At 32.8% G+C, this 27,861-nt stretch overlaps 2 protein-coding genes across 7 annotated transcripts in view; one reads left to right on the top strand and one right to left on the bottom strand.

Moving 5' to 3' along the window:
• The window catches only part of LOC130448792 (sodium/hydrogen exchanger 9B2), a 30,269-nt gene extending 6,652 nt beyond the window's left edge, over positions 1–23,617 (bottom strand). The window contains exons 1-6 of one of the 6 annotated variants that reach the window (XM_056786309.1): positions 23,591–23,617; positions 23,345–23,397; positions 11,060–11,258; positions 9,839–9,935; positions 9,399–9,776; positions 4,663–4,844 (exon numbers count right to left, since the gene is read on the bottom strand). In XM_056786309.1, coding sequence (XP_056642287.1) covers positions 4,663–4,844; positions 9,399–9,776; positions 9,839–9,935; positions 11,060–11,246 — 844 coding nt within the window. In that variant the 5' untranslated portion in view covers positions 11,247–11,258; positions 23,345–23,397; positions 23,591–23,617. Of the gene's footprint in view, positions 1–4,662; positions 4,845–9,398; positions 9,777–9,838; positions 9,936–11,059; positions 11,259–12,586; positions 12,685–15,443; positions 15,639–18,254; positions 18,397–23,200; positions 23,235–23,344; positions 23,398–23,590 lie in introns of those variants that run through there. The other 5 variants (XM_056786308.1, XM_056786306.1, XM_056786307.1 and 2 more) reach the window with 5 other exon arrangements.
• Positions 23,618–23,772: 155 nt separating this feature from the next.
• LOC130448793 (tetraspanin-33) lies at positions 23,773–27,440 on the top strand. Its single transcript, XM_056786311.1, has 5 exons — positions 23,773–24,127; positions 24,589–24,792; positions 25,659–25,832; positions 25,886–26,065; positions 26,678–27,440. Exons 1-5 carry the CDS (start codon positions 24,020–24,022, stop codon positions 26,864–26,866), a joined length of 855 nt encoding a protein of 284 aa, XP_056642289.1. The 5' UTR covers positions 23,773–24,019; the 3' UTR covers positions 26,867–27,440.
• Positions 27,441–27,861: the final 421 nt, after the last annotated feature.

The raw sequence follows: 27,861 nt of genomic DNA, 5'->3' as shown, positions 1-27,861 counted from the left end.
GCGTGTGTGCGACGTGATTTCTTGGAGGAAAACATTCGAGGTTTTCTTAAAAAGCTCTCAAGATAATTCGGGGATTACCACGACGTTTTTCGCGCGAATTTTGGGTCTTAATTTGAACTTCCAAGCGTTCTTTAAACGTTGATGTTTCGTTTTGTAATAGATGGCGTGTGTGCGACGTGATTTCTTGGAGGAAAACATTCGAGGTTCTCTTCGGAAGATCTCAAGATCATTCGGGGATTACCACGACGTTTTTCGCGCGAATTTTGGGTCTTAATTTGAACTTCCAAGCGTTCTTTAAACGTTGATGTTTCGTTTTGTAATAGATGGCGTGTGTGCGACGTGATTTCTTGGAGGAAAACATTCGAGGTTCTCTTCGGAAGATCTCAAGATCATTCGGGGATTACCACGACGTTTTTCGCGCGAATTTTGGGTCTTAATTTGAACTTCCAAGCGTTCTTTAAACGTTGATGTTTCGTTTTGTAATAGATGGCGTGTGTGCGACGTGATTTCTTGGAGGAAAACATTCGAGGTTCTCTTCGGAAGATCTCAAGATCATTCGGGGATTACCACGACGTTTTTCGCGCGAATTTTGGGTCTTAATTTGAACTTCCAAGCGTTCTTTAAACGTTGATGTTTCGTTTTGTAATAGATGGCGTGTGTGCGACGTGATTTCTTGGAGGAAAACATTCGAGGTTCTCTTCGGAAGATCTCAAGATCATTCGGGGATTACCACGACGTTTTTCGCGCGAATTTTGGGTCTTAATTTGAACTTCCAAGCGTTCTTTAAACGTTGATGTTTCGTTTTGTAATAGATGGCGTGTGTGCGACGTGATTTCTTGGAGGAAAACATTCGAGGTTCTCTTCGGAAGATCTCAAGATCATTCGGGGATTACCACGACGTTTTTCTCGCGAATTTTGGGACTTAATTTGAACTTCCAAGCGTTCTTTAAACGTTGATGTTTCGTTTTGTAATAGATGGCGTGTGTGCGACGTGATTTCTTGGAGGAAAACATTCGAGGTTCTCTTCGGAAGATCTCAAGATCATTCGGGGATTACCACGACGTTTTTCTCGCGAATTTTGGGACTTAATTTGAACTTCCAAGCGTTCTTTAAACGTTGATGTTTCGTTTTGTAATAGATGGCGTGTGTGCGACGTGATTTCTTGGAGGAAAACATTCGAGGTTTTCTTAAAAAGCTCTCAAGATAATTCGGGGATTACCACGACGTTTTTCGCGCGAATTTTGGGTCTTAATTTGAACTTCCAAGCGTTCTTTAAACGTTGATGTTTCGTTTTGTAATAGATGGCGTGTGTGCGACGTGATTTCTTGGAGGAAAACATTCGAGGTTCTCTTCGGAAGATCTCAAGATCATTCGGGGATTACCACGACGTTTTTCTCGCGAATTTTGGGTCTTAATTTGAACTTCCAAGCGTTCTTTAAACGTTGATGTTTCGTTTTGTAATAGATGGCGTGTGTGCGACGTGATTTCTTGGAGGAAAACATTCGAGGTTCTCTTCGGAAGATCTCAAGATAATTCGGGGATTACCACGACGTTTTTCTCGCGAATTTTGGGACTTAATTTGAACTTCCAAGCGTTCTTTAAACGTTGATGTTTCGTTTTGTAATAGATGGCGTGTGTGCGACGTGATTTCTTGGAGGAAAACATTCGAGGTTTTCTTAAAAAGCTCTCAAGATAATTCGGGGATTACCACGACGTTTTTCGCGCGAATTTTGGGTCTTAATTTGAACTTCCAAGCGTTCTTTAAACGTTGATGTTTCGTTTTGTAATAGATGGCGTGTGTGCGACGTGATTTCTTGGAGGAAAACATTCGAGGTTCTCTTCGGAAGATCTCAAGATCATTCGGGGATTACCACGACGTTTTTCGCGCGAATTTTGGGACTTAATTTGAACTTCCAAGCGTTCTTTAAACGTTGATGTTTCGTTTTGTAATAGATGGCGTGTGTGCGACGTGATTTCTTGGAGGAAAACATTCGAGGTTCTCTTCGGAAGATCTCAAGATCATTCGGGGATTACCACGACGTTTTTCTCGCGAATTTTGGGACTTAATTTGAACTTCCAAGCGTTCTTTAAACGTTGATGTTTCGTTTTGTAATAGATGGCGTGTGTGCGACGTGATTTCTTGGAGGAAAACATTCGAGGTTCTCTTCGGAAGATCTCAAGATCATTCGGGGATTACCACGACGTTTTTCTCGCGAATTTTGGGACTTAATTTGAACTTCCAAGCGTTCTTTAAACGTTGATGTTTCGTTTTGTAATAGATGGCGTGTGTGCGACGTGATTTCTTGGAGGAAAACATTCGAGGTTTTCTTAAAAAGCTCTCAAGATAATTCGGGGATTACCACGACGTTTTTCGCGCGAATTTTGGGTCTTAATTTGAACTTCCAAGCGTTCTTTAAACGTTGATGTTTCGTTTTGTAATAGATGGCGTGTGTGCGACGTGATTTCTTGGAGGAAAACATTCGAGGTTCTCTTCGGAAGATCTCAAGATCATTCGGGGATTACCACGACGTTTTTCTCGCGAATTTTGGGTCTTAATTTGAACTTCCAAGCGTTCTTTAAACGTTGATGTTTCGTTTTGTAATAGATGGCGTGTGTGCGACGTGATTTCTTGGAGGAAAACATTCGAGGTTCTCTTCGGAAGATCTCAAGATAATTCGGGGATTACCACGACGTTTTTCTCGCGAATTTTGGGACTTAATTTGAACTTCCAAGCGTTCTTTAAACGTTGATGTTTCGTTTTGTAATAGATGGCGTGTGTGCGACGTGATTTCTTGGAGGAAAACATTCGAGGTTTTCTTAAAAAGCTCTCAAGATAATTCGGGGATTACCACGACGTTTTTCGCGCGAATTTTGGGTCTTAATTTGAACTTCCAAGCGTTCTTTAAACGTTGATGTTTCGTTTTGTAATAGATGGCGTATGTGCGACGTGATTTCTTGGAGGAAAACATTCGAGGTTCTCTTCGGAAGATCTCAAGATCATTCGGGGATTACCACGACGTTTTTCTCGCGAATTTTGGGACTTAATTTGAACTTCCAAGCGTTCTTTAAACGTTGATGTTTCGTTTTGTAATAGATGGCGTGTGTGCGACGTGATTTCTTGGAGGAAAACATTCGAGGTTCTCTTCGGAAGATCTCAAGATCATTCGGGGATTACCACGACGTTTTTCTCGCGAATTTTGGGTCTTAATTTGAACTTCCAAGCGTTCTTTAAACGTTGATGTTTCGTTTTGTAATAGATGGCGTGTGTGCGACGTGATTTCTTGGAGGAAAACATTCGAGGTTCTCTTCGGAAGATCTCAAGATCATTCGGGGATTACCACGACGTTTTTCTCGCGAATTTTGGGACTTAATTTGAACTTCCAAGCGTTCTTTAAACGTTGATGTTTCGTTTTGTAATAGATGGCGTGTGTGCGACGTGATTTCTTGGAGGAAAACATTCGAGGTTCTCTTCGGAAGATCTCAAGATCATTCGGGGATTACCACGACGTTTTTCTCGCGAATTTTGGGACTTAATTTGAACTTCCAAGCGTTCTTTAAACGTTGATGTTTCGTTTTGTAATAGATGGCGTGTGTGCGACGTGATTTCTTGGAGGAAAACATTCGAGGTTTTCTTAAAAAGCTCTCAAGATAATTCGGGGATTACCACGACGTTTTTCGCGCGAATTTTGGGACTTAATTTGAACTTCCAAGCGTTCTTTAAACGTTGATGTTTCGTTTTGTAATAGATGGCGTGTGTGCGACGTGATTTCTTGGAGGAAAACATTCGAGGTTCTCTTCGGAAGATCTCAAGATCATTCGGGGATTACCACGACGTTTTTCGCGCGAATTTTGGGACTTAATTTGAACTTCCAAGCGTTCTTTAAACGTTGATGTTTCGTTTTGTAATAGATGGCGTGTGTGCGACGTGATTTCTTGGAGGAAAACATTCGAGGTTCTCTTCGGAAGATCTCAAGATCATTCGGGGATTACCACGACGTTTTTCTCGCGAATTTTGGGACTTAATTTGAACTTCCAAGCGTTCTTTAAACGTTGATGTTTCGTTTTGTAATAGATGGCGTGTGTGCGACGTGATTTCTTGGAGGAAAACATTCGAGGTTCTCCTCGAAAGCTCTAGAGATAATTCGGGGATTACCACAACGTTTTTCGCGCAATTGCACATTTTTGAAGTCTTCATTTGCTACGAAGTTTCCCCCCAACAAATAAACCAAACAAAAAATCTCTAAATAGACCAACAAAACTCATATTTATAACAACGAGACCTTCTAAGAGCCAAATCGTACTGATCCTGATGGTAATTATGGGTATAAATATGGATATGGCATGTTAGATAACAATTTCCAGTTGATTTTCTTGTTTAAACGCACCAGGTGTTCGGTAGGACAAAAAGAAGATCATAGTACGCTTTATACAAAGTTTCGGCTACGCCAGGAATGAATTCCGTGGTCTATTGGTAGTTCAAATGATCCTAAACTGCGGTGTTTATCATCCTCGTCGTTATCCACACTAACAAGAGACGGATTTACCTAATATACGAAGAATGGGGGGAACTGACTTACCTGGTTAGGTTATTAACAAACAATTTTGAGTTGGTTGCTTAAATTGTAAAGAAAAAATCGACGTTTTCTATGGAAATAGACTTACCAAGTAGAATACCGTAGCTCCAAGGTATATTCAGAATGAAAACCGACAGGATTGCTGTCAAACAACCTTCCACTAACCAAGGTACTAATCCTATTTTAACGACTGTGAATTTTAGTCTTTTCAAAGCATTCGGATCCAAATCCAAACCGGCTCTTATCAAGATAATGACCAATGCTACATTTCTGGAAAAGAAAATATTCAATTCATAGATTATCACTTCCGTTCCTGCCCGATTTAGAATCACAACACGCTAATTTAGCGTTTCCGAAGTCTCATAATCCTTTTATCGATTTTCTATATATCGGAAATTCGTAATTTCATAGAAAAATATCTTTTTTTCTATGTATATACATAACCTAATCTAAACTAAAGCAAAACTAATCTAAGCTAAACTAAACTTAATGTAAGCTAAAGTGAAACTATCCTAAGCTAAAGTAAACCTAATATAAGCAAAAGTAAAACTAATCTTAGCTAAAATAAACCTAATCTAAGCGAAAATAAAACTAATCTAAGCTAAAATAAAACTAATCTAAGCTAAAGTAAACCTAATCTAAGCTAAAGTAAACCTAATCTAAGCTAAAGTGAAACTATCCTAAGCTAATCTAAGCTAAAGTAAACCTAATATAAGCAAAAGTAAAACTAATCTAAGCTAAATTAAACCTAATATAAGCAAAAGTAAAACTAATCTTAGCTAAAATAAACCTAATCTAAGCGAAAATAAAACTAATCTAAGCTAAAATAAAACTAATCTAAGCTAAAGTAAACCTAATCTAAGCTAAAGTAAACCCAATCTAAGCTAAAGTGAAACTATCCTAAGCTAATCTAAGCTAAAGTAAACCTAATCTAAGCTAAAATAAAACTAATCTAAGCGAAAATAAAACTAATCTAAGCTAAAATAAACCTAATCTAAGCGAAAATAAAACTAATCTAAGCTAAAATAAAACTAATCTAAGCTAAAGTAAAACTAATCTAAGCTAAATTAAACCTAATATAAGCAAAAGTAAAACTAATCTTAGCTAAAATAAACCTAATCTAAGCGAAAATAAAACTAATCTAAGCTAAAATAAAACTAATCTAAGCTAAAGTAAACCTAATCTAAGCTAAAGTAAACCCAATCTAAGCTAAAGTGAAACTATCCTAAGCTAATCTAAGCTAAAGTAAACCTAATCTAAGCTAAAATAAAACTAATCTAAGCTAAAGTAAACCTAATCTAAGCTAAAGTAAACCTAATCTAAGCTAAAGTGAAACTATCCTAACTAATCTAAGCTAAAGTAAACCTAATCTAAGCTAAAGTAAACCTAATCTAAGCTAAAGTGAAACTATCCTAAGCTAATCTAAGCTAAACTAAACCTAATCTAAGCTAAAGTGAAACTATCCTAACTAATCTAAGCTAAAGTAAACCTAATCTAAGCTAAAGTGAAACTATCCTAAGCTAATCTAAGCTAAAGTAAACCCAATATAAGCAAAAGTAAAACTAATCTTAGCTAAAATAAACCTAATCTAAGCGAAAATAAAACTAATCTTAGCTAAAATAAACCTAATCTAAGCTAAAATAAAACTAATCTAAGCTAAAGTGAAACTATCCTAAGCTAAAGTAAATCTAATATAAGCAAAAGTAAAGCTAATCTAAGCTAAATTAAACCTAATATAAGCAAAAGTAAAACTAATCTTAGCTAAAATAAACCTAATCTAAGCTAAAATAAAACTAATCTAAGCTAAAGTGAAACTATCCTAAGCTAATCTAAGCTAAAGTAAACCTAATATAAGCAAAAGTAAAACTAATCTTAGCTAAAATAAACCTAATCTAAGCTAAAATAAAACTAATCTAAGCTAAATTAAACCTAATATAAGCAAAAGTAAAACTAATCTTAGCTAAAATAAACCTAATCTAAGCTAAAATAAAACTAATCTAAGCTAAAGTGAAACTATCCTAAGCTAAGCTAAAGTGAAACTATCCTAAGCTAATCTAAGCTAAAGTAAACCTAATATAAGCTAAAGTAAAACTAATCTTTGCTAAAATAAACCTAATCTAAGCTAAAATAAAACTAATCTAAGCTAAAGTGAAACTATCCTAAGCTAAAATAAAACTAATCTAAGCTAAAGTGAAACTATCCTAAGCTAAAGTAAATCTAATATAAGCAAAAGTAAAGCTAATCTAAGCTAAATTAAACCTAATATAAGCAAAAGTAAAACTAATCTTAGCTAAAATAAACCTAATCTAAGCTAAAATAAAACTAATCTAAGCTAAAGTGAAACTATCCTAAGCTAATCTAAGCTAAAGTAAACCTAATATAAGCAAAAGTAAAACTAATCTTAGCTAAAATAAACCTAATCTAAGCTAAAATAAAACTAATCTAAGCTAAATTAAACCTAATATAAGCAAAAGTAAAACTAATCTTAGCTAAAATAAACCTAATCTAAGCTAAAATAAAACTAATCTAAGCTAAAGTGAAACTATCCTAAGCTAAGCTAAAGTGAAACTATCCTAAGCTAATCTAAGCTAAAGTAAACCTAATATAAGCTAAAGTAAAACTAATCTTTGCTAAAATAAACCTAATCTAAGCTAAAATAAAACTAATCTAAGCTAAAGTGAAACTATCCTAAGCTAAAATAAAACTAATCTAAGCTAAAGTGAAACTATCCTAAGCTAAAGTAAATCTAATATAAGCAAAAGTAAAGCTAATCTAAGCTAAATTAAACCTAATATAAGCAAAAGTAAAACTAATCTTAGCTAAAATAAACCTAATCTAAGCTAAAATAAAACTAATCTAAGCTAAAGTGAAACTATCCTAAGCTAATCTAAGCTAAAGTAAACCTAATATAAGCAAAAGTAAAACTAATCTTAGCTAAAATAAACCTAATCTAAGCTAAAATAAAACTAATCTAAGCTAAATTAAACCTAATATAAGCAAAAGTAAAACTAATCTTAGCTAAAATAAACCTAATCTAAGCTAAAATAAAACTAATCTAAGCTAAAGTGAAACTATCCTAAGCTAAGCTAAAGTGAAACTATCCTAAGCTAATCTAAGCTAAAGTAAACCTAATATAAGCTAAAGTAAAACTAATCTTTGCTAAAATAAACCTAATCTAAGCTAAAATAAAACTAATCTAAGCTAAAGTGAAACTATCCTAAGCTAAAATAAAACTAATCTAAGCTAAAGTGAAACTATCCTAAGCTAAAATAAAACTAATCTAAGCTAACGTAAACCTAATATAAGCAAAAGTAAAACTAATCTTTGCTAAAATAAACCTAATCTAAGCGAAAATAAAACTAATCTAAGCTAAAATAAAACTAATCTAAGCTAAAGTGAAACTATCCTAAGCTAATCTAAGCTAAAGTAAACCTAATATAAGCAAAAGTAAAACTAATCTTAGCTAAAATAAACCTAATCTAAGCTAAAATAAAACTAATCTAAGCTAAATTAAACCTAATATAAGCAAAAGTAAAACTAATCTTAGCTAAAATAAACCTAATCTAAGCTAAAATAAAACTAATCTAAGCTAAAGTGAAACTATCCTAAGCTAAGCTAAAGTGAAACTATCCTAAGCTAATCTAAGCTAAAGTAAACCTAATATAAGCTAAAGTAAAACTAATCTTTGCTAAAATAAACCTAATCTAAGCTAAAATAAAACTAATCTAAGCTAAAGTGAAACTATCCTAAGCTAAAATAAAACTAATCTAAGCTAAAGTGAAACTATCCTAAGCTAAAATAAAACTAATCTAAGCTAACGTAAACCTAATATAAGCAAAAGTAAAACTAATCTTAGCTAAAATAAACCTAATCTAAGCTAAAATAAAACTAATCTAAGCTAAAGTGAAACTATCCTAAGCTAATCTAAGCTAAAGTAAACCTAATATAAGCAAAAGTAAAACTAATCTTAGCTAAAATAAACCTAATCTAAGCTAAAATAAAACTAATCTAAGCTAAATTAAACCTAATATAAGCAAAAGTAAAACTAATCTTAGCTAAAATAAACCTAATCTAAGCTAAAATAAAACTAATCTAAGCTAAAGTGAAACTATCCTAAGCTAAGCTAAAGTGAAACTATCCTAAGCTAATCTAAGCTAAAGTAAACCTAATATAAGCTAAAGTAAAACTAATCTTTGCTAAAATAAACCTAATCTAAGCTAAAATAAAACTAATCTAAGCTAAAGTGAAACTATCCTAAGCTAAAATAAAACTAATCTAAGCTAAAGTGAAACTATCCTAAGCTAAAATAAACCTAATCTAAGCTAAAGTAAAACTAATCTAAGCTAAAATAAACCTAATCTAAGCTAAAGTGTCAGTACGACAACTTGAATGTAATTAAAATTCGATCAAAAATAAACAAGAAAAGCACTTTTTTGATTTTTTTTTTCTCACTATACGTCTTAAGCCATGTCCCCATCTCCAAAAAATATCCCTTCTAAACTAAAACCTTTCGTTTTATTCATAAAACCAATTAGAAACGACGAACCTATACAATTATCGATAAAACCGTAAGTACAGAGATATGGTGTATGGATAAATGGATTCTACGATCTCGAAAACGGCAAACTAACGTGTTTAGATTCCGGGTAGACACAGAAGTCTAAAGGATAATTTGAAATTTGTAATTTCGACTAATATTTCGAAATATACCTTCGTTAAAATTGTTTCTTATGATAAAATAAAAAATAAATTCAACAAAATCGATGTTACTGTATTAAATACGATACTATACAACATACAACAATCAAAAATTAAATTTCTCACCTCAATTCCTTGCATATATAAGAAAAGGAATCGTCTATATTAACGATATTCAAATTTTGAAAAATGAATCCAGTTATAAGCATTCCCACTAAAGCCGGCAACGTCGTCAAACTCATCAACCATCCACCGATATGAGTAGCAATTGTTAATAATATTAGTTGGAACAGTTTACCGTCAGGTGGAGCTGCCGTTTCTCCTACCACCGAATAAAACAAACACCAACTTAAGATTCCTATTAAACTTATAGATATTATTCTTGTGAATTGTCGATACGTGGGACAGAAAGGGTAAGGACACAATTTGTGCCAAAATTTGGGTTTCCACGATTGTTGGCCGTCGTCAGATCGGCATTGAAGACAGAACAAGTACCACCACGACCTAAAGAAATAATACTACCGTAAAATTATAATTCCGATCGAAAAATTTGTCACATTTGTTACCTATCTTCATGAACTGGGGCAAATCTTGTTTTGGAATATACAGATTCTGTTTCCGAGTTCTTTTTAAACCTGTAATCACCATTTTGTCTTCCACTTTCTAAAATAGATACATTAAAATACAATCGTCATTAAATAAACTGTATATTACACATATTAGTAAATTACGAAATAATCCTATCTCCATATTTCTGTTATACCAGCACCGCCTAGTGAATCGTAGTAGAAATCAAGATACAGTTTCCTATGCTTAGGAAGAATAATTAAAATTTAAGATTGGCCGCTTGAAGTAGAGATGGCGTGACAAACGATTTTGTGACTACCTCTCATCGTCTGGTGTGTTTATAAATTTACAGTTGAATTCTTAGTCGTGAATGAATCGCATATATAATTTTGAAAATATGATGGAAATTATGAACTTAGTATGACCATTTTGTTGATATAATCGAAAACACTACTGTCATATTTTTACACCGGTTTCCGGTTGCCAAGATGTCTTCCTTTTACATAATATGTTCATGAACATTTAGGTGGAAAACAGTGAATTATATATTTTAACTTCTTAGACCTTTTTATATGTTTTTCGTGATGATTTATCTTGAGTCTAATTTTTTTTTGATAGAAAATCAGTTCAAAATCACAAATAAAAATAACGTAAACATTAAAATTTAATAACAACAAATAACGAAATGTCATTATATGCAACGGAACGTCAGTGTTGCCAGTTCGGATTTTGAGAAAGGCATTTTGTAATACAATTTATTGAAATAAAAATTGCGTTTGTTTTTAAAGCACTTTTTGTAAAAAGTTAGCCTGCTATTCTGATACTGATGTTAATTTTTGCCAAAATTGGACACAGAAAACAGACGCTCGACATTTGAACTAGTGCTAACAATGTTAATATGTTTAGTACAGATACTGCCACTATCAATAAATAAACTAACGAAAAATATACATGATGAATAATATTATTTTGTAAATTTATACAAATTAAAAAAAAAAATACTGAAGTTTGTAAGTTTGCTAAGAGTGACGAATACATGGATATCTACGTAAAAAACGTATAGCTGGCAACGCTGATGCCAATACAGTTCCATTAATTAATAACGTTTCATTCGCCGTCCGCCGACGGAAGTGCCTGCCATAATTCACAATCTATACTTGTATTAATACTGATTTTAAAATTTGTTCCTTTCTATTTATGTTACATTTTTTTAAACTTACCGCTTCTACCAGAACAGCTCAACATATCGATATCGTTATGTTTATATAAAATACTTTTTTTTCTGACAGGACCTATTTCTGTGTGTTCAGACGTTGCGGATATTTTCCTGCTGGGAGATTCGAAAACGGGATTATCATAAGATCGATCGTGGTGATGTCCATGTCGAGAATCCGGATGTTGGTCCATTACCGGCACTTGCTAAAATAAATCAAAATTCATAGTGACAAAATGGCGTTTATAATATTACTCGCCAGAAATTCAGTAATTTTAAACCATCGTCACTTTAATTATGTACCAAAAAACTTTTGACTAATCATTCGTATGGAATTCCAATATACAGATTATAGTATACAGGGTTAGTTTAAAATATATGTTTGAAATTTGACATATAAAAATCTGAAACAAAATATAGAAACGGGATTTTAATATGGGTTTTATGGTTGCTATAGGAGCCGGAGAGAATATACAGGGTGTTTTAGTTTATAAATTATGTAGATTAAGTATGTAATAAGATAACTTATACCAGATTTTGCACTAAATCATTGAATACGGGGTTCGTTAGAGTTTTGAACTATATGTGTATCGGGTGCGTCTTGATTTTCACTTTGTATTTGAATCTTTCTAATTCAAATGGTAGATTTTGTATTATAAATGTGATAAAGTTCATCAGTCATAGTTTAGCGATATTTAGAACGTGTAATTCACGATATAAACTATTGTAAAAGTACATAACCTCACTTATAATAAAATTTGTATATTCTGGACAACCGGAAATGATTAAATTGCCATTATGGTGTCGAAAAAATTGTGAAAAATTGTTTTTCTACACGGAGTTATTTAAATAAAAGTATAAACTAATTTTATCGAAAATTTAAAAACACATACGAGGGTTATTCGATAAGTATTTGGAGTACAAGATCGATTTTATTTTTCGATATGGTCTTATTTTGATTCGAGGTCTGCTAAGTAGGCGTCGGTGACGTCATTCGCTTGAAATTTCGGCCACGTGAGTGAGTTTAAAAACAAAAAGGAGTCGCACGAGACTAAATCAGGAAAATACGTCGGATAGCGCATCAATTCGTAACTCGAATAGACAAATATCAAAGTGGAAAAGCAATTTTTTATTGTTTCGATTATTTCTTAGTCTCTGTCACAAAACGACGTGTTAGAGAAGTGACCAAAAAGTGTTTTATAATTTTTTTCTTTACCGAACCATGAAGCGAATATATGATTACATAAAATAGTCCTTCTTTACGATCGTACAGTATTTTTATTTCCATTTTGGAGTTTTATCCTTCGGGGACGATGTAGTCGTTTGTTTGTTTTTATGGGTATTTCAACGAAAGGTTTGCCGCAAAGAAAACGGCGTCGACTTGAAATTTATGCTTGTTGAAAATACGTTTTAGAGAAAATCTCCGCATAAATATGAAATGCGGAAGGGACATTCATCAAATTAACAAAATTTTCACGCCCATTTAGACAAATTCCCGTTCTGTAGCTAAATGTTTTATTGTTCTCGGAATTACCTTACATACACCTTGGTGTAGCTAAAAGTGTTGCAATTACGTCTTCCAACGGTCTTTGGGCATCAGTTTTCCTCAATTTCCTCTGTTTTTTAGCGCTATACTCAACCGTTTCCACTAAACCGGCTTCACGGTCCATGTGATGGACGAGTTCGTAACAATATAATGCCCAGTTTGGTAGTAATTGAATGCATGGTCCAAAGCATGTCGTTGGGCATCAGCTCTTCTCAATTTCCTTTGTTTTTTAGCGAGATATTACTATATAAGCAGAAAAATAAAAAAACGGCACCAGCGCGATTCGAACCTGCGACCACCCGGACGCGAGCCTCGTACTCTAGCCACTACACTACGGAGAGACCTTAATAATACGTTTTTCGACGCACTAGTGCTTAAAGTGTGTCTCTTTACGCACTAGTTTGTAAATAAAAAAGTGTTACCCACTCTAAAATGCGTACCTCACGAAATATAGTAGAAAAACGAATAAAAATAAACATTTAGTCGACTAACCTTCAAATTTAAAAAATGTTAAACGCGATCAAAAAATAATTATTACTATATAAACAGAAAAATAAAAAAACGGCATCAGCGCGATTCGAACCTGGGACCACCCGGACGCGAGCCTCGTACTCTAGCCACTACGCTATGGAGAGACCTTAATAATACGTTTTTCCACGCACTAGTGCTTAAAGTGTTTCTCTTTTTGCACTAGTTTTTAAATAGAAAAGTGTTACGCACTCTAAAATGCGTACCTCACTAAATATAGTAGAAAAACGAATAAAAATAAACATTTAGTCGACTAACCTTCAAATTTAAAAAATGTTAAACGCGATCAAAAAATAATTATTACTATATAAACAGAAAAATAGAAAAACGGCATCATCGCGATTCGAACCTGGGACCACCCGGACGCGAGCCTCGTACTCTAGCCACTACGCTATGGAGAGACCTTAATAATACGTTTTTCCGCGCACTAGTGCTTAAAGTGTGTCTCTTTACGCACTAGTTTGTAAATAAAAAAGTGTTACGCACTCTAAAATGCGTACCTCACGAAATATAGTAGAAAAACGAATAAAAATAAACATTTAGTCGACTAACCTTCAAATTTAAAAAATGTTAAACGCGATCAAAAAATAATTATTACTATATAAACAGAAAAATAAAAAAACGGCATCAGCGCGATTCGAACCTGGGACCACCCGGACGCGAGCCTCGTACTCTAGCCACTACGCTATGGAGAGACCTTAATAATACGTTTTTCCGCGCACTAGTGCTTAAAGTGTGTCTCTTTTTGCACTAGTTTGTAAATAGTGAAGTGTTACGCACTTTAAAGTGCGTACTTAACGGAAAGTAGTAGAAAAACGAATAAAAATAAACATTTAGTCGACTAACCTTCAAATTTAAAAAATGTTAAACTCGATCAAAAAATAATTATTACTATATAAACAGAAAAATAAAAAAACGGCATCAGCGCGATTCGAACCTGGGACCACCCGGACGCGAGCCTCGTACTCTAGCCACTACGCTATGGAGAGACCTTAATAATACGTTTTTCCGCGCACTAGTGCTTAAAGTGTGTCTCTTTACGCACTAGTTTGTAAATAAAAAAGTGTTACGCACTCTAAAATGCGTACCTCACGAAATATAGTAGAAAAACGAATAAAAATAAACATTTAGTCGACTAACCTTCAAATTTAAAAAATGTTAAACGCGATCAAAAAATAATTATTACTATATAAACAGAAAAATAGAAAAACGGCATCATCGCGATTCGAACCTGGGACCACCCGGACGCGAGCCTCGTACTCTAGCCACTACGCTATGGAGAGACCTTAATAATACGTTTTTCCGCGCACTAGTGCTTAAAGTGTGTCTCTTTTTGCACTAGTTTGTAAATAGTGAAGTGTTACGCACTTTAAAGTGCGTACTTAACGGAAAGTAGTAGAAAAACGAATAAAAATAAACATTTAGTCGACTAACCTTCAAATTTAAAAAATGTTAAACTCGATCAAAAAATAATTATTACTATATAAACAGAAAAATAAAAAAACGGCATCAGCGCGATTCGAACCTGGGACCACCCGGACGCGAGCCTTGTACTCTAGCCACTACGCTATGGAGAGACCTTAATAATACGTTTTTCCGCGCACTAGTGCTTAAAGTGTGTCTCTTTACGCACTAGTTTGTAAATAAAAAAGTGTTACGCACTCTAAAATGCGTACCTCACGAAATATAGTAGAAAAACGAATAAAAATAAACATTTAGTCGACTAACCTTCAAATTTAAAAAATGTTAAACGCGATCAAAAAATAATTATTACTATATAAACAGAAAAATAGAAAAACGGCATCATCGCGATTCGAACCTGGGACCACCCGGACGCGAGCCTCGTACTCTAGCCACTACGCTATGGAGAGACCTTAATAATACGTTTTTCCGCGCACTAGTGCTTAAAGTGTGTCTCTTTTTGCACTAGTTTGTAAATAGTGAAGTGTTACGCACTTTAAAGTGCGTACTTAACGGAAAGTAGTAGAAAAACGAATAAAAATAAACATTTAGTCGACTAACCTTCAAATTTAAAAAATGTTAAACTCGATCAAAAAATAATTATTACTATATAAACAGAAAAATAAAAAAAACGGCATCAGCGCGATTCGAACCTGGGACCACCCGGACGCGAGCCTCGTACTTTAGCCACTACGCTATGGAGAGACCTTAATAATACGTTTTTCCACGCACTAGTGCTTAAAGTGAATCTCTTTACGCACTAGTTTGTAAATAAAAAAGTGTTACGCACTCTAAAGTGCGTAGTTCTCGAAATATAGTTGAAAAACGAATAAAAATAAACATTTAGTCGACTAACCTTCAAATTTAAAAAATTCACACTAAATATTTTCGTAAATATAGCCGATTTGTTACCAAAAAACATCGCGATTCGTAAACGAAAATTCGTTAATACAAATAATAATAATTCACCTGCACAGTAAATTTCATCACATAAAGTTTATAACTGTATGTAACTAAATCAGTAGCTCCACATACAATCAATGCACGACAATGAATGTTTATTAACGACAATCCGTTTAATAAAAATCACATGTAAAAACAAATCCCATAGAATGAAACACATAGAGGTACAATCGAAAAATATCTCATAGTCAATTTTTTTTATTTGTTCATATATTTAGTTTTTAGGTTAGGTTTTGAGGTTAGGAGTCGTTCCGCTTGTCATATACGCGCGTCCTGTGCAGTTTTGAAGAAAAAATCTTCTATGATGTAATTCTTCTTTAGAAAAAATTTGCAACAAAAGAAAAAGTTCTTGGCCATCGTTCAACATTATTCAGATTACCCTGAAACACTTTATCAACTTTTGAATCTACTCTTTCCGATAGATAGAACGCATGACAGACGTCACGTTGACGAAAAACAAAGTAAAAGTCGATTTTCGAGAGTTTTTAATCGATATTACCAGCCAATTACATGTCTGAACCTATAAATACGTATTAAAAACAATTTACGCATATGACATATTATGACATTCGCACTTGACAGCTGTCAAAACAGGGAAATTATTTTTATTAATTTTGAAGTTAAGTCACATGACATTCGCACTTGACAGCTGTCAAAACAGGGAAATTATTTTTATTAATTTTGAAGTTAAGTCACATGACATTCGCACTTGACAGCTGTCAAAACAGGGAAATTATTTTTATTAATTTTGAAGTTAAGTCACATAACATTCGTACTTGACAGCTGTCAAAACAGGGAAATTATTTTTATTAATTTTGAAGTTAAGTCACATAACATTCGTACTTGACAGCTGTCAAAACAGGGAAATTATTTTTATTAATTTTGAAGTTAAGTCACATGACATTCGCACTTGACAGCTGTCAAAACAGGGAAATTATTTTTATTAATTTTGAAGTTAAGTCACATAACATTCGTACTTGACAGCTGTCAAAACAGGGAAATTATTTTTATTAATTTTGAAGTTAAGTCACATAACATTCGTACTTGACAGCTGTCAAAACAGGGAAATTTTTTTTATTAATTTTGAAGTTAAGTCACATAACATTCGTACTTGACAGCTGTCAAAACAGGGAAATTATTTTTATTAATTTTGAAGTTAAGACATGACATTCGCACTTGACAGCTGTCTAAACAGGGAAATTTTTTCTTATTAATTTTGAAGTTAAGTCACATGACATTCGCACTTGACAGCTGTCAAAACAGGGAAATTCTTTCTTATTAATTTTGAAGTTAAGTCACGCGACCGAAAAATTTTCGATAAATTTCCACGCCTTTACATATCGCGTCGACGAAAAACAAAGTAAAAATCGAATTTCGTAAACAGTTGGAGTTTTTAATCGATATTACCAGCAAATAATATGTCTGAACCTATAAATACGTATTAAAAACAATTTACGCATACGCTATTATGACATTTGCACTTGACAGCTGTCAAAACAGGGAAATTATTTTTATTAATTTTGAAGTTAAGACATGACATTCGCACTTGACAGCTGTCAAAACAGGGAAATTTTTTCTTATTAATTTTGAAGTTAAGTCACGCGACCGAAAAATTTTCGATAAATTTCCACGCCTTTACATATCGCGTCGACGAAAAACAAAGTAAAAATCGAATTTCGAAAACAGTTGGAGTTTTTAATCGATATTACCAGCAAATAACATGTCTGAACCTATAAATACGTATTAAAAACAATTTACGCATACGCTATTATGACATTTGCACTTGACAGCTGTCAAAACAGGGAAATTCTTTCTTATTAATTTTGAAGTTGAGTCACGCGACCGATAAGACACTTCCACGTCGTGAAGATGTTTCCATCGAGTGTTTATATAACCATGGGTCCATCACCTCACACCCGGTACAAAAAAACGACTAAAACAATGGACTGAAAAGACAGAACCGGCTCCAAACAATACAAAGACAGTTCCATCCGCAGGCAAGGTTATGTCGTCGGTTTTTTGTACTAAAACTTTTAACTTTCAACTTTTTCGTTAAAAAATAAACTCCTGTATACAAATGCGACGTGTACACGCCGTATTTCAAACCGATTTCAATTATTACGTTGTCGTAATGGAATTCTTTAACAATTTCAAATTATATTAACCGAGAATTTATTATTAACGTCTTGGTGATGATTCTGTTTATGTATCGACAAATAAAGATGGCGTGTACACGCCTCGGAACAATTAAAGCGATAAATGGTTATACGATTCAAGTAAATATTATCACTGTCAATTATTAGTGTTTATTCGAACGACGTGTACACGTCCGCTCATAATTTTTTATATATACATATAAATACGCATTTGAGTTGATTAGTAAACTATTTTTTTTTTTTTTTTTTTTTTCACCAAACAACACAAAAAATTCATCTCAATATATAACTATAATAATACAGGGTGAGTCGCGAGGAACTTTACATATTTTAACAGTACGTAAAGTCGATGGAAACTGTCAATTCCTCTTCTTTTTTTTTGACATTTGACATTGAACTGACAAAAAAAGTTGTAAAATTTGAAATTAGCGTCGCAAAACGAACTTTTTGTCATGTTAAAAGCGAAAATTACGAAATTTTTTCAATAATAAAACAAATTAGTTCCCGATCGTTTTTTTTTTTCGGTAATAAAACAAAACTGAACTTACCAAATAATTGATCTTGTTACATTGATATCGTTTCATCAGAGTATCAGATTAGTTTTAAGAAAAAGCAAATGTCTATTAGATGCATTAGCATTTTATTGGATAATAGTATAATATTCTTCCTAACCTAAAAGCAGTAGGCGAATTCTAGAGTGGGTTTGAAGGTTTCGATACGAGACGATAATTCGACCAATTAGATTATAGACTAAGAACCAGTATCTGTCAAACTTTCGTTAACGATATTATTAGAATGTTAATTTCTACCATAAAAACGAAAAAAAAAAACTAAATCTTATCATCCACACGCGAAAATATAAAAATAGAAATTTTAAAACCATAAAACACATTTTTGGATGTAAAATCCAAAAGGGAATTTTGAGATTTACTCGAGAACATCAGATTAAAATAAATGTGTGTAATAAAAAGTTGCAAATAAACATTTATTTAATTTTTCTTTTATTTTAAAGGTAATAAAGGTCAAAATAGTAAATTATTAATTCGAGGTTAACCGGCAGTACTCCCCACTCCACGTCCTTATATGTATAAACATACATTTTGGTGTGTTCTATGCGCTCTTTCCATGATTCACGTTATAGTTCCAATATTTTCCGAAATTTTTCGTTATTTAAGACGAGTTTAGGCGATTTAGTTTAACAAACAACTTTAAAATTACCGAATCCCGAGACTATCTTTTATAAACAATCGATTATAAATCTATTTCCCCATCATTTTAACCGTTCGATTGTTCTAATCCATTTTATCTTCCAATCTAACCGCTAGAGGATGTAACCAGTCTAGAAACTGTCCTTTTGTAAGGTCCAAACTATTATCAGTTTATTTAGTGGTGTTTTCAGTTCCACAATCTTATTGTATGATACTATAGATTCCTACTGTATACGCTAAATATTTGAAAATTGAGGCGCACAGTCCAGTGACTGTACTTTAAACCGGATACGGTAATCTGGACAAACACGGACGACCCGTAGTGCCGTAGTTCAAACATTCAGCATAATGACGTCAAAAGGTTCGAGTCAAAGCGTCTGATCATCAATTTTAAGTAAGTTTCGACGAGCCTGAACTGTACCTTAAACCGGATACGGTGATCTGGGCAACTCGGACGACCCGTAGTGCCGTAGTTCAAATATTCAGCGTAATGACGTCAAAAGGTTCGAGTCAAAGCGTCTGATCATCAATTTTAAGTAAGTTTCGACGAGCCCGAACTGTACCTTAAACCGGATACGGTGATCTGGGCAACTCGGACGACCCGTAGTGCCGTAGTTCAAATATTCAGCGTAATGACGTCAAAAAGTTCAAGTCAAAGCGTCTGATCTTCAATTTTAAGTAAGTTTCGACGAGCCCGAACTGTACCTCAAACCGGATACGGTGATCTGGGCAACACGGACGACCCGTAGTGCCGTAGTTCAAATATTCAGCGTAATGACGTCGAAAGGTTCAAGTCAAAGCGTCTGATCATCAATTTTAAGTAAGTTTCGACGAGCCTGAACTGTACCTCAAACCGGATACGGAGATCTGGGCATCACGGACGACCCGTAGTGCCGTAGTTCAAATATTCAGCGTAATGACGTCGAAAGGTTCAAATCAAAGCGTCTGATCATCAATTTTAAGTAAGTTTCGACGAGCCTGAACTGTACCTCAAACCGGATACGGTGATCTGGGCAACTCGGACGACCCGTAGTGCCGTAGTTCAAATATTCAGCTTAATGACGTCGAAAGGTTCAAGTCAAAGCGTCTGATCATCAATTTTAAGTAAGTTTCGACGAGCCTGAACTGTACCTCAAACCGGATACGGTGATCTGGGCAACACGGACGACCCGTAGTGCCGTAGTTCAAATATTCAGCGTAATGACGTCGAAAGGTTCAAGTCAAAGCGTCTGATCATCAATTTTAAGTAGGTTTCGACGAGCCTGAACTTGTCAGTTTCTAACTTCGAAGTCATCGGCATAGGTATTAATAATAAATGGATATTTTCGTAAATAGATATTTTAAATTTAATAGATTTAATAAACAAAAATACGTATAGCACGTGTCGCTATCCAGCTACCAAAATAATGAAACTATAAACAAGTACCTTGACAAATAATTGATTATTGAATCATCTTATGATCAATAAACATCCAGTGTAAAATGAATTAACACTAGTACATTCTAAATCATCCTAAACTATAAAATATTAATATAGTATTGTTAATTGTAGGACTAATATGTTGACAAACGTTCAAATATACGAGAAAATTTGAATTATCCCCGAAAGATTTTCTGCCGTATTATTTCTTATAATTTACACAAAATTTCAAAAGTTAAAATCAAATAAATCAACTTGAGTACTATATATAACCCGTAATAACTTTAATTATGCTAAAATAACAATAATAGTTTATTTACATCTTATTTGTTTCTAACCGGTTTATAATTTCAGTTTTCTCAGTGTAGTAATTCGAAATAATGCCAACTCTCAATTATGCCGTAACAGATTTTAATTCCTACGTTAGACAGTGTATTACTGACCAGCGACATCTTTATACTAAATTAAGAAAACAAATCGATTCACAATTGCTGCAAATATCAAATTTATTTTACTTTTATATTCACATTACCATTTTATATTCTGTTTTAACTGTTGACATAAAAGAAAATTGATTAAAAAGATCGGTATTATAAAAAGACCTGCGACTTTCGATAGTCTAGACGTTATTTTAAACGAATTCTTATAAGTAACTGTACAAAATAAAAACACAACGAATAGGTCGTTTCGGGATGACGTCACGTCCGGCCGTCATATTCTCTTAAGGGAAAATTATTGTATTTATATTAAAATTATTACTGGTACTGGTGTTTTATTTTCATTTTTTTTTTGTAAATATACTCATTTCAATGAAAAAAAAGCGTTCGAAACAATCAATTTTCTATATACAAATGAAAATATTTGTACACCACGACAATATGGCCGACGATACTCGAAATCAAGGTTCTTTACATTTTATCCAAAGGGCCTACTCAAATTTTATCACCTCATAAAGTGACGTTGACGCGAAATAAAACAACATTATCTAATATTATGTTGTTTGTATACATTTTACTATAAAATGAGGTAGTGCCGTGTAATTTGTGACGTCAGAAAACAGTCTGACATTTTTTTTTTAATAGTCCGTCCTGTTTTTTATGGATGAGACCTTGACTCGAAATGACCCATAGTTTTCAGAGAAGATGAGGACGTACATTTTTTAAATGTAATAGGCGATATTTGGATATGAATCGACGACTATTTAAACAAAAATTAGGCCAAACAACAGAGAAATAGAAAAGATCGTTTATGAGGTGAATGACACTGAAAAAAAAAAGTTTGTAACAAACCAATTGACATTTAAATACTTCGTATTTTACAACGAGTTTTATAAAGATGATAAAGTGACATTTGACAGCTTGTTTTTAAATACACACGTATACGGGAGGTGATTGAAAAGTATTTTTATTTTAATACATTAATTCATATTTATTTTATTTATATTAGAAATAGAGAAGTAAAAAATGAAAACGTTATCGTCACATAGTTGGGGTAGCGGTAGCAGTAAACATTGTGTTCGGTATATACAGAGGTTATTAGAAAAGTAGTTATTACATTTTTTAACTAATTCGAATTGTAATGTTAGATTTTATTAATAAGAGCAGTGAAATTTTCCTATTGATCAAGTGACTAAACTGGTAATTTATAAAAAAAATTGTTATCTGTTTCATAATTACTATCACTTTAGCAACATGTCGATAAATCATTTCAAACCTATTTTTTTATTGACAGTTAACATAGAAGTGTTAAAAATTGATTCAAAAAGATGTTTGAATTGCAAAAATGGTTAATTATAAATATAAACACGGTAACCATATCGGTTAATTTTTTTTTATTGAACGAATTAGTGTCAAGTTAGTCGATGAATAACATTTAAAGCAAGAGAAATTGCAGATAACTGATTGTTTATTTAAATTGAGTCCAGTCTCACTGTATTCATATTTTAAAATGGCCGCCGTAACTTTTGACGTAAGCTCTCGTCGCTGATTTCCAAAGATAGTTAAGAAACTGTTATAACGCACATAAAGATGGCGCTCGGACGCGCTCTCGACGTCCAACTTTTCAATCGCTGAACGTCAAAAATATAACCTCACTTTTTTGTAGTTTGTGAAATACTGAAATACCAGTCGGTTGATTCCAAAAAACTAAAATTTAGCTGAGTATACGGAATAATTTTCTCATTTTAAAATTCCTTAACAAGAACTAGTTATTAACTTCCTTATCTAATCGACAATCAGGTTCGTTTGGATCTATTTACGTGTCAAATGTCACTTGCACTCAAAAATCACTGTGCACCGCTTCCGTGTGTCAAATGTCACTTCGTATATTATCAAATTTCTTTATATATACGCACAATTGAGGTTATGTTTATTAGCGTCAGTCTGTGCACCGCTTAAATATTTAAATTCTAACGCGAAACACATTCAGTGTGTATCAGAAGCTGGAAAATTAGAATAAAAACAAAATAACATGAAACATTACGATATTGAATCACCCACTAAAATAAAATTTCATATTTTTTATTTAATTTTTCCTTTTTTAGCACTCTAAACCGTTCTAAGGGTAGAAGGTTACGTTTTAGGGTGAACGTGAACGTTTTTCATACCCTTCCCGAGAGTTGACAACTTTTTTACTATGCCCACAGTTTTTTTTACTCATTTTTCAGAATTATTTCCATATAATTTCAGTCAAAGTCATTCTGACTTGACTATTAAAAATAAAAAAAACACTAATTCGATTCCAAAAGAAGATACAAAATTATTTAATGGTTGAAAATAATTTTTTATTTTCACTTTTTGTATATCAGGTGATTATTTTTGAAAATATACGAATTAAAATAATTTTAAATCCGATTTATTTCACTTACCAATTTTTCTAATAATATTACGACACACTACCACCTGTAACTAAATATTCGTTATTAAAATCGTATGGGTATGTGTCGGTTTTTTATAGATTTCAAAAAATTTAAGTAAACTTTAAAACTGTATCTAAATCAATTTTACCATACCTCCACTATTTTTCTCCCACCAATTTCACGTCATGAAGCAGGTAATAATTGATCTGTAACACATATTTATCCAATAACCAGTGAAAAAAAGTAAATAAACAACAAGTTTTTTTATACGGTAAATACGAGTAGTAATAAGTTATAAATAATCAATTAAAATAATATCTAATAAATATAAAAAATAATATATCCTGTAATTGAACGTGCTTAAAACATTTACTGGAAATAAAATTAATTCCTACGAACCCCACTGTAAATATACTTTAAATCCACTCCTGTACATAACTACCCTATATGTAACATAATATACACATTTGTCTTTTACCTAATAAGTATCTATTAGCCTTTAATCTAACGACACGCATCCAAAATAAATATTGGTAAACCACAAAACCATATTGACGTTGATATAAAAGAAGAAGAAATGTTTTTGTTTATCTATCAACTGTCAATGTCAGAATCCAGATTCAGACTCCCATTAGATGAGCTGTTCTAATTTAAAGAAAAAGAAATTTTTGTTGTTCTCTTTAGTTATTGTTATAAATTAAAAAAATATTCTATGTGAATTTTGATAATAATCGTGTTATTTTATCACATATGCTGTGTTGCGATTGATGTTGTGCAACGGCACAATAAGAAAGAAAGTTATTAGGAACGAATACACTAAAAATAATTATGGCTACAGCATATAGAAGGGATTACAGAAGGCAACCTACTAGTAACTTCACACACGTCAGCCCTTGTGTGAAATATCTCATATTCCTACTTAACTTTGTATTTTGGGTGAGTCAGTAATTAAGGCGTATATAATCTGTTGATAATAATTGTTTCCATTTGTATTGTAACCTTTTTTTGTATTTCACTGATAAATAGTTCCGGTTTACATGGAATTAAAAGTTTTAATTGATAATTAGGAAATTAAATTTACAAGGTTTTTTTCATTTTTATATTTAGATTCAATATTTGACATAATTATCTCGTACAGGAAATTAAATTGCGTTCTTTTTATATTAAAAACATATTTTAAATGATAAAAATAATAATTTTATTACTAAAACATGTAAATCGAGTATTTTAGGTGTCTTGTTTACAGTTTTAAATGTTATTTGTGAATGTATCCAATATCCAAGATCATACCACACATTTATAATCATAATCTTCCCAACCCCCTTTTCATCCTACTGAAGTTCCTTGTTTCAATTGTTTTTTGTGAATTAAAAATCAAATTTATACAATTATTGTAGTTATGCGGAGGCCTTTTGATTGGTATTGGTCTATATACGTTTTTTTACAAATTACAACTGGTAGGATGGATACGACTTGAAAATGTCTACGACGTCATTTTGAACATATCTTTATTAATGATTATAATGGGTTGTGTTGTATTTATAGTCAGTTTCACTGGCTGTTTAGGAGCGCTCAGAGAAAACACGTGTTTGCTCAAATTCGTAAGTAAAATGATGAATTGCATATTTTTAAAACCTTAATTTTTAAAGTTAACCCATTTACATACCAAACTGGTCAACTATAATAGAATTAAAGCACTAAGCATGTCGGTTTGTCTTTGAATAAAGCTTGTCACATATTCCCTTTAACTTGTAATTTAACAACATTCCAAAAAGTACGTTAGTAGTAGTGAACTCATTGCCTTGTAATATTATTCAAATGAAGTGTAAATAGATCAATTGATCTAAAATTTATAGTGAAAGTGAAAATGAAGAATGTGGTAGTGATTCAAGTTCGATAAACAATTTGGACTGTTCACAATTGTGATTTTGAGTGACTAGTGATGGTTCAAGTAGGGCACCCCACTTCAGAATTAAAATGGGCCCAGTTTGATTTTATTTGAAAAATGAAAAAAATAAAGGAGGAAATAAATATCACTCAAAAAACAGAAGAAATTGAGAACAATTGATGCCCAAAGACATGCTGTGGACCATGCATTCGATAACTAAGAAATTGTGAATTATATTTTTATGAATTCGTTCACCACATGGATATGAGTGAGGTATGGAGAGCTTGCAGTCAAGTTCCTTGCACTAGGTTCGAACCCAGTGTACCAGAGAGATACATTTCGAGCTTCAGGAAGATTTTTATTGACTGATCAGGCGCTTTGGCTTGAACCTACTTCTGTTTCATCCTCCTCCATGTACCATCGGCTCTGCGGATCGTCCGTGACGCCAATGGTATGGATATGGTGTCTTAGATGTTAGTATCCGGTTCTTCAAACGGGGTATCTTTGTCCAACATGGAATGGGTTAACTAAAGTAAACACTATCAGTTTTTGAACTATTTTTTTTTCTTCTCATTTCAGTACTCTTTATGCTTATTAATTTTCTTCCTATTGGAAATGGGAATAGCCATTGGCGGTTTCGTCTTCCCCCATTCAATGCAATCAGTACTGGAAGAAAATTTCACCGACAAAATTATACATACTTATCGTGATGATTTAGATCTGCAGAATTTCATCGACTTTGCTCAACAAGAGGTGAAATTGTGTATAAGAAATCGAAATTTTTTATTTATAAAATATATTTTCAGTTCAAATGTTGTGGACTCAGCTCCGAAGGTTACATGGACTGGTCGAAAAATGAATATTTCAATTGTAGTTCCCCTAGTGTCGAACGTTGTGGTGTACCATTTTCTTGTTGTATGAATGCGACAGACCTCAGCTCTAGGCTGGTCAATATCATGTGCGGATATGGAGTGCAAACATTATCGGTAAGTGGAAACTATCATTAAGCCACAGATCAACCTTTATTAGTTATAACTGTTTAAATAGCCATTTAATGCGAATATAATAAATCATTCAACACTAGATGTAGGTTAGAATTAAGTACAAGACACTCGAACTGTTTTATAACAAAATTCCAAATAAATAAATAATGTTTCAGTGTCTTTTTATGAAAATATTATGTTTTTATGTGATATAAAAAGATTTTTCATTCCTATTGAAGATCTATGAGCGTTTACAGATGATTTAATCGATATGACTCTTAATTGTTCAATTTGGTTTGTTTAAAAACAAACGGGTTGTGAATATACATGAAAATTTAGTGCAAATAAGTAAAAACAACAAATATAGCGACATGTCATTGAGGGTCCAAGATCGTTACCAAAAAAGGGCGCCCCCAAGTGGTCCAATTTGCCCGGGAGAAGGCAAAGCATCTTTAGGTGCGTTTTAAAGAACCCGGTGGTAACTGTGGCAAATGATTTCAAGCATGACTTGTTGGAATTATTAAGAACATTTCAATTATTTACTTAACATCAACTTGAAAGTAGTTCAAGTGTAATTTTTTTTTGTTTAATAATATTTTGCTGACGTTTTTACAGGTGGCCGAAGCAAGTAAAAAAGTATGGACATCTGGTTGTATAGAATTAGTGAGATCTTGGGCCGAAAGGAATTTATACACAATAGCGGGCATCGCTCTGGGCATAGCCCTTTCTCAACTCTTCGTCATCTATTTGGCCAAAACTCTCGAAGGGCAAATAGATCTCCAAAAATCAGGGTGGGTTAGTTGAAATATAGGGACTATTTGTAAATATGAGGTCCAAACTTTTTAATACAGAAAAAAATGTGTTTAATGTACTGTGTAAGTCTGTAACGTTTTTAAAAAATTTTCTTATTTACTTATAGCCGTGACTTATATGTGTTTTTTATTCATAAATATATGTATTTATATAAAAAAGCTTTTGTTTTGTTGTGTCCTTTGTTATTGGTGTTGGAGTATTAGATGGTGTGCCGTAGACATAAAAAAACGCTTCGAAAACTGATAATTTTTAAAAAATTTTGCTTCCAAACGCTTATTCGTCATATTGTTCGAAATATCTCGCTTTTCATTTATCGAAATTATCTATAAATCACTTTAAATCAAACTTTTTTTCATTCAGTTTACTTTTTTCAGTTATTTCGAGTGTTTGAGACGAGAAAAAATGGAATTGGAATTATACGAATAAATTTTTTTACTTCTTTGACCTTTTTATGTTTTTTTTTTTAGATAAATCGATTTGATTTAACGTCTATTTTGATAGAAAATTAATTTATTTATCAAGAAAAATATATAATTATACTGACAATTATATAATAAAAAATAAATATTTATCATTTCAATTAAATTAACTTATACAAAAAAATAAATAGTACGTCACTGGTAAACCGGATGGTTCACCATCTCAAAATCACAGACCAAAATAGATTACCTGTAGTCACAGTTATATTCTATGACAGATGACGTTAACAGTGCTGAAATAACTGATAGATGCCGAATCAATTTCCATCTCAAGATCATAGACCTAAATAGATTGCGTGTAGTCACAGTTATATTCTATGACAGGTGACGTTAGCAGTGTTGAAATAACTTATAGATGCCGAATCAATTTCCATCTCAAGATCATAGAAGATGACACTTTGGGTGTGGTCAAAGTTATATTCCATGACAGATGACATTATCAGAGTAAAAATAACTCATAGATCCCTTTAATTGACATGTTAAAATCACAAACTAAAATCATTTGCG

The sequence above is a fragment of the Diorhabda sublineata genome, chromosome 9, assembly GCF_026230105.1.
Source record: "Diorhabda sublineata isolate icDioSubl1.1 chromosome 9, icDioSubl1.1, whole genome shotgun sequence".
Taxonomy (NCBI): Eukaryota; Metazoa; Arthropoda; class Insecta; order Coleoptera; family Chrysomelidae; genus Diorhabda; species Diorhabda sublineata.
This window is presented reverse-complemented; position numbering and strand designations above follow the sequence as displayed.

Bases quoted from the DNA above. Each gene is read 5' to 3' on its own strand.
- LOC130448793 (XM_056786311.1), top strand. From the start codon at position 24,020: ATGGCTACAGCATATAGAAGGGATTACAGAAGGCAACCTACTAGTAAC. The intron at 24,793-25,658 runs GTAAGTAAAATG...TTCTCATTTCAG, and splicing joins ACACGTGTTTGCTCAAATTC to TACTCTTTATGCTTATTAAT. The intron at 25,833-25,885 runs GTGAAATTGTGT...ATATATTTTCAG, and splicing joins TCGACTTTGCTCAACAAGAG to TTCAAATGTTGTGGACTCAG.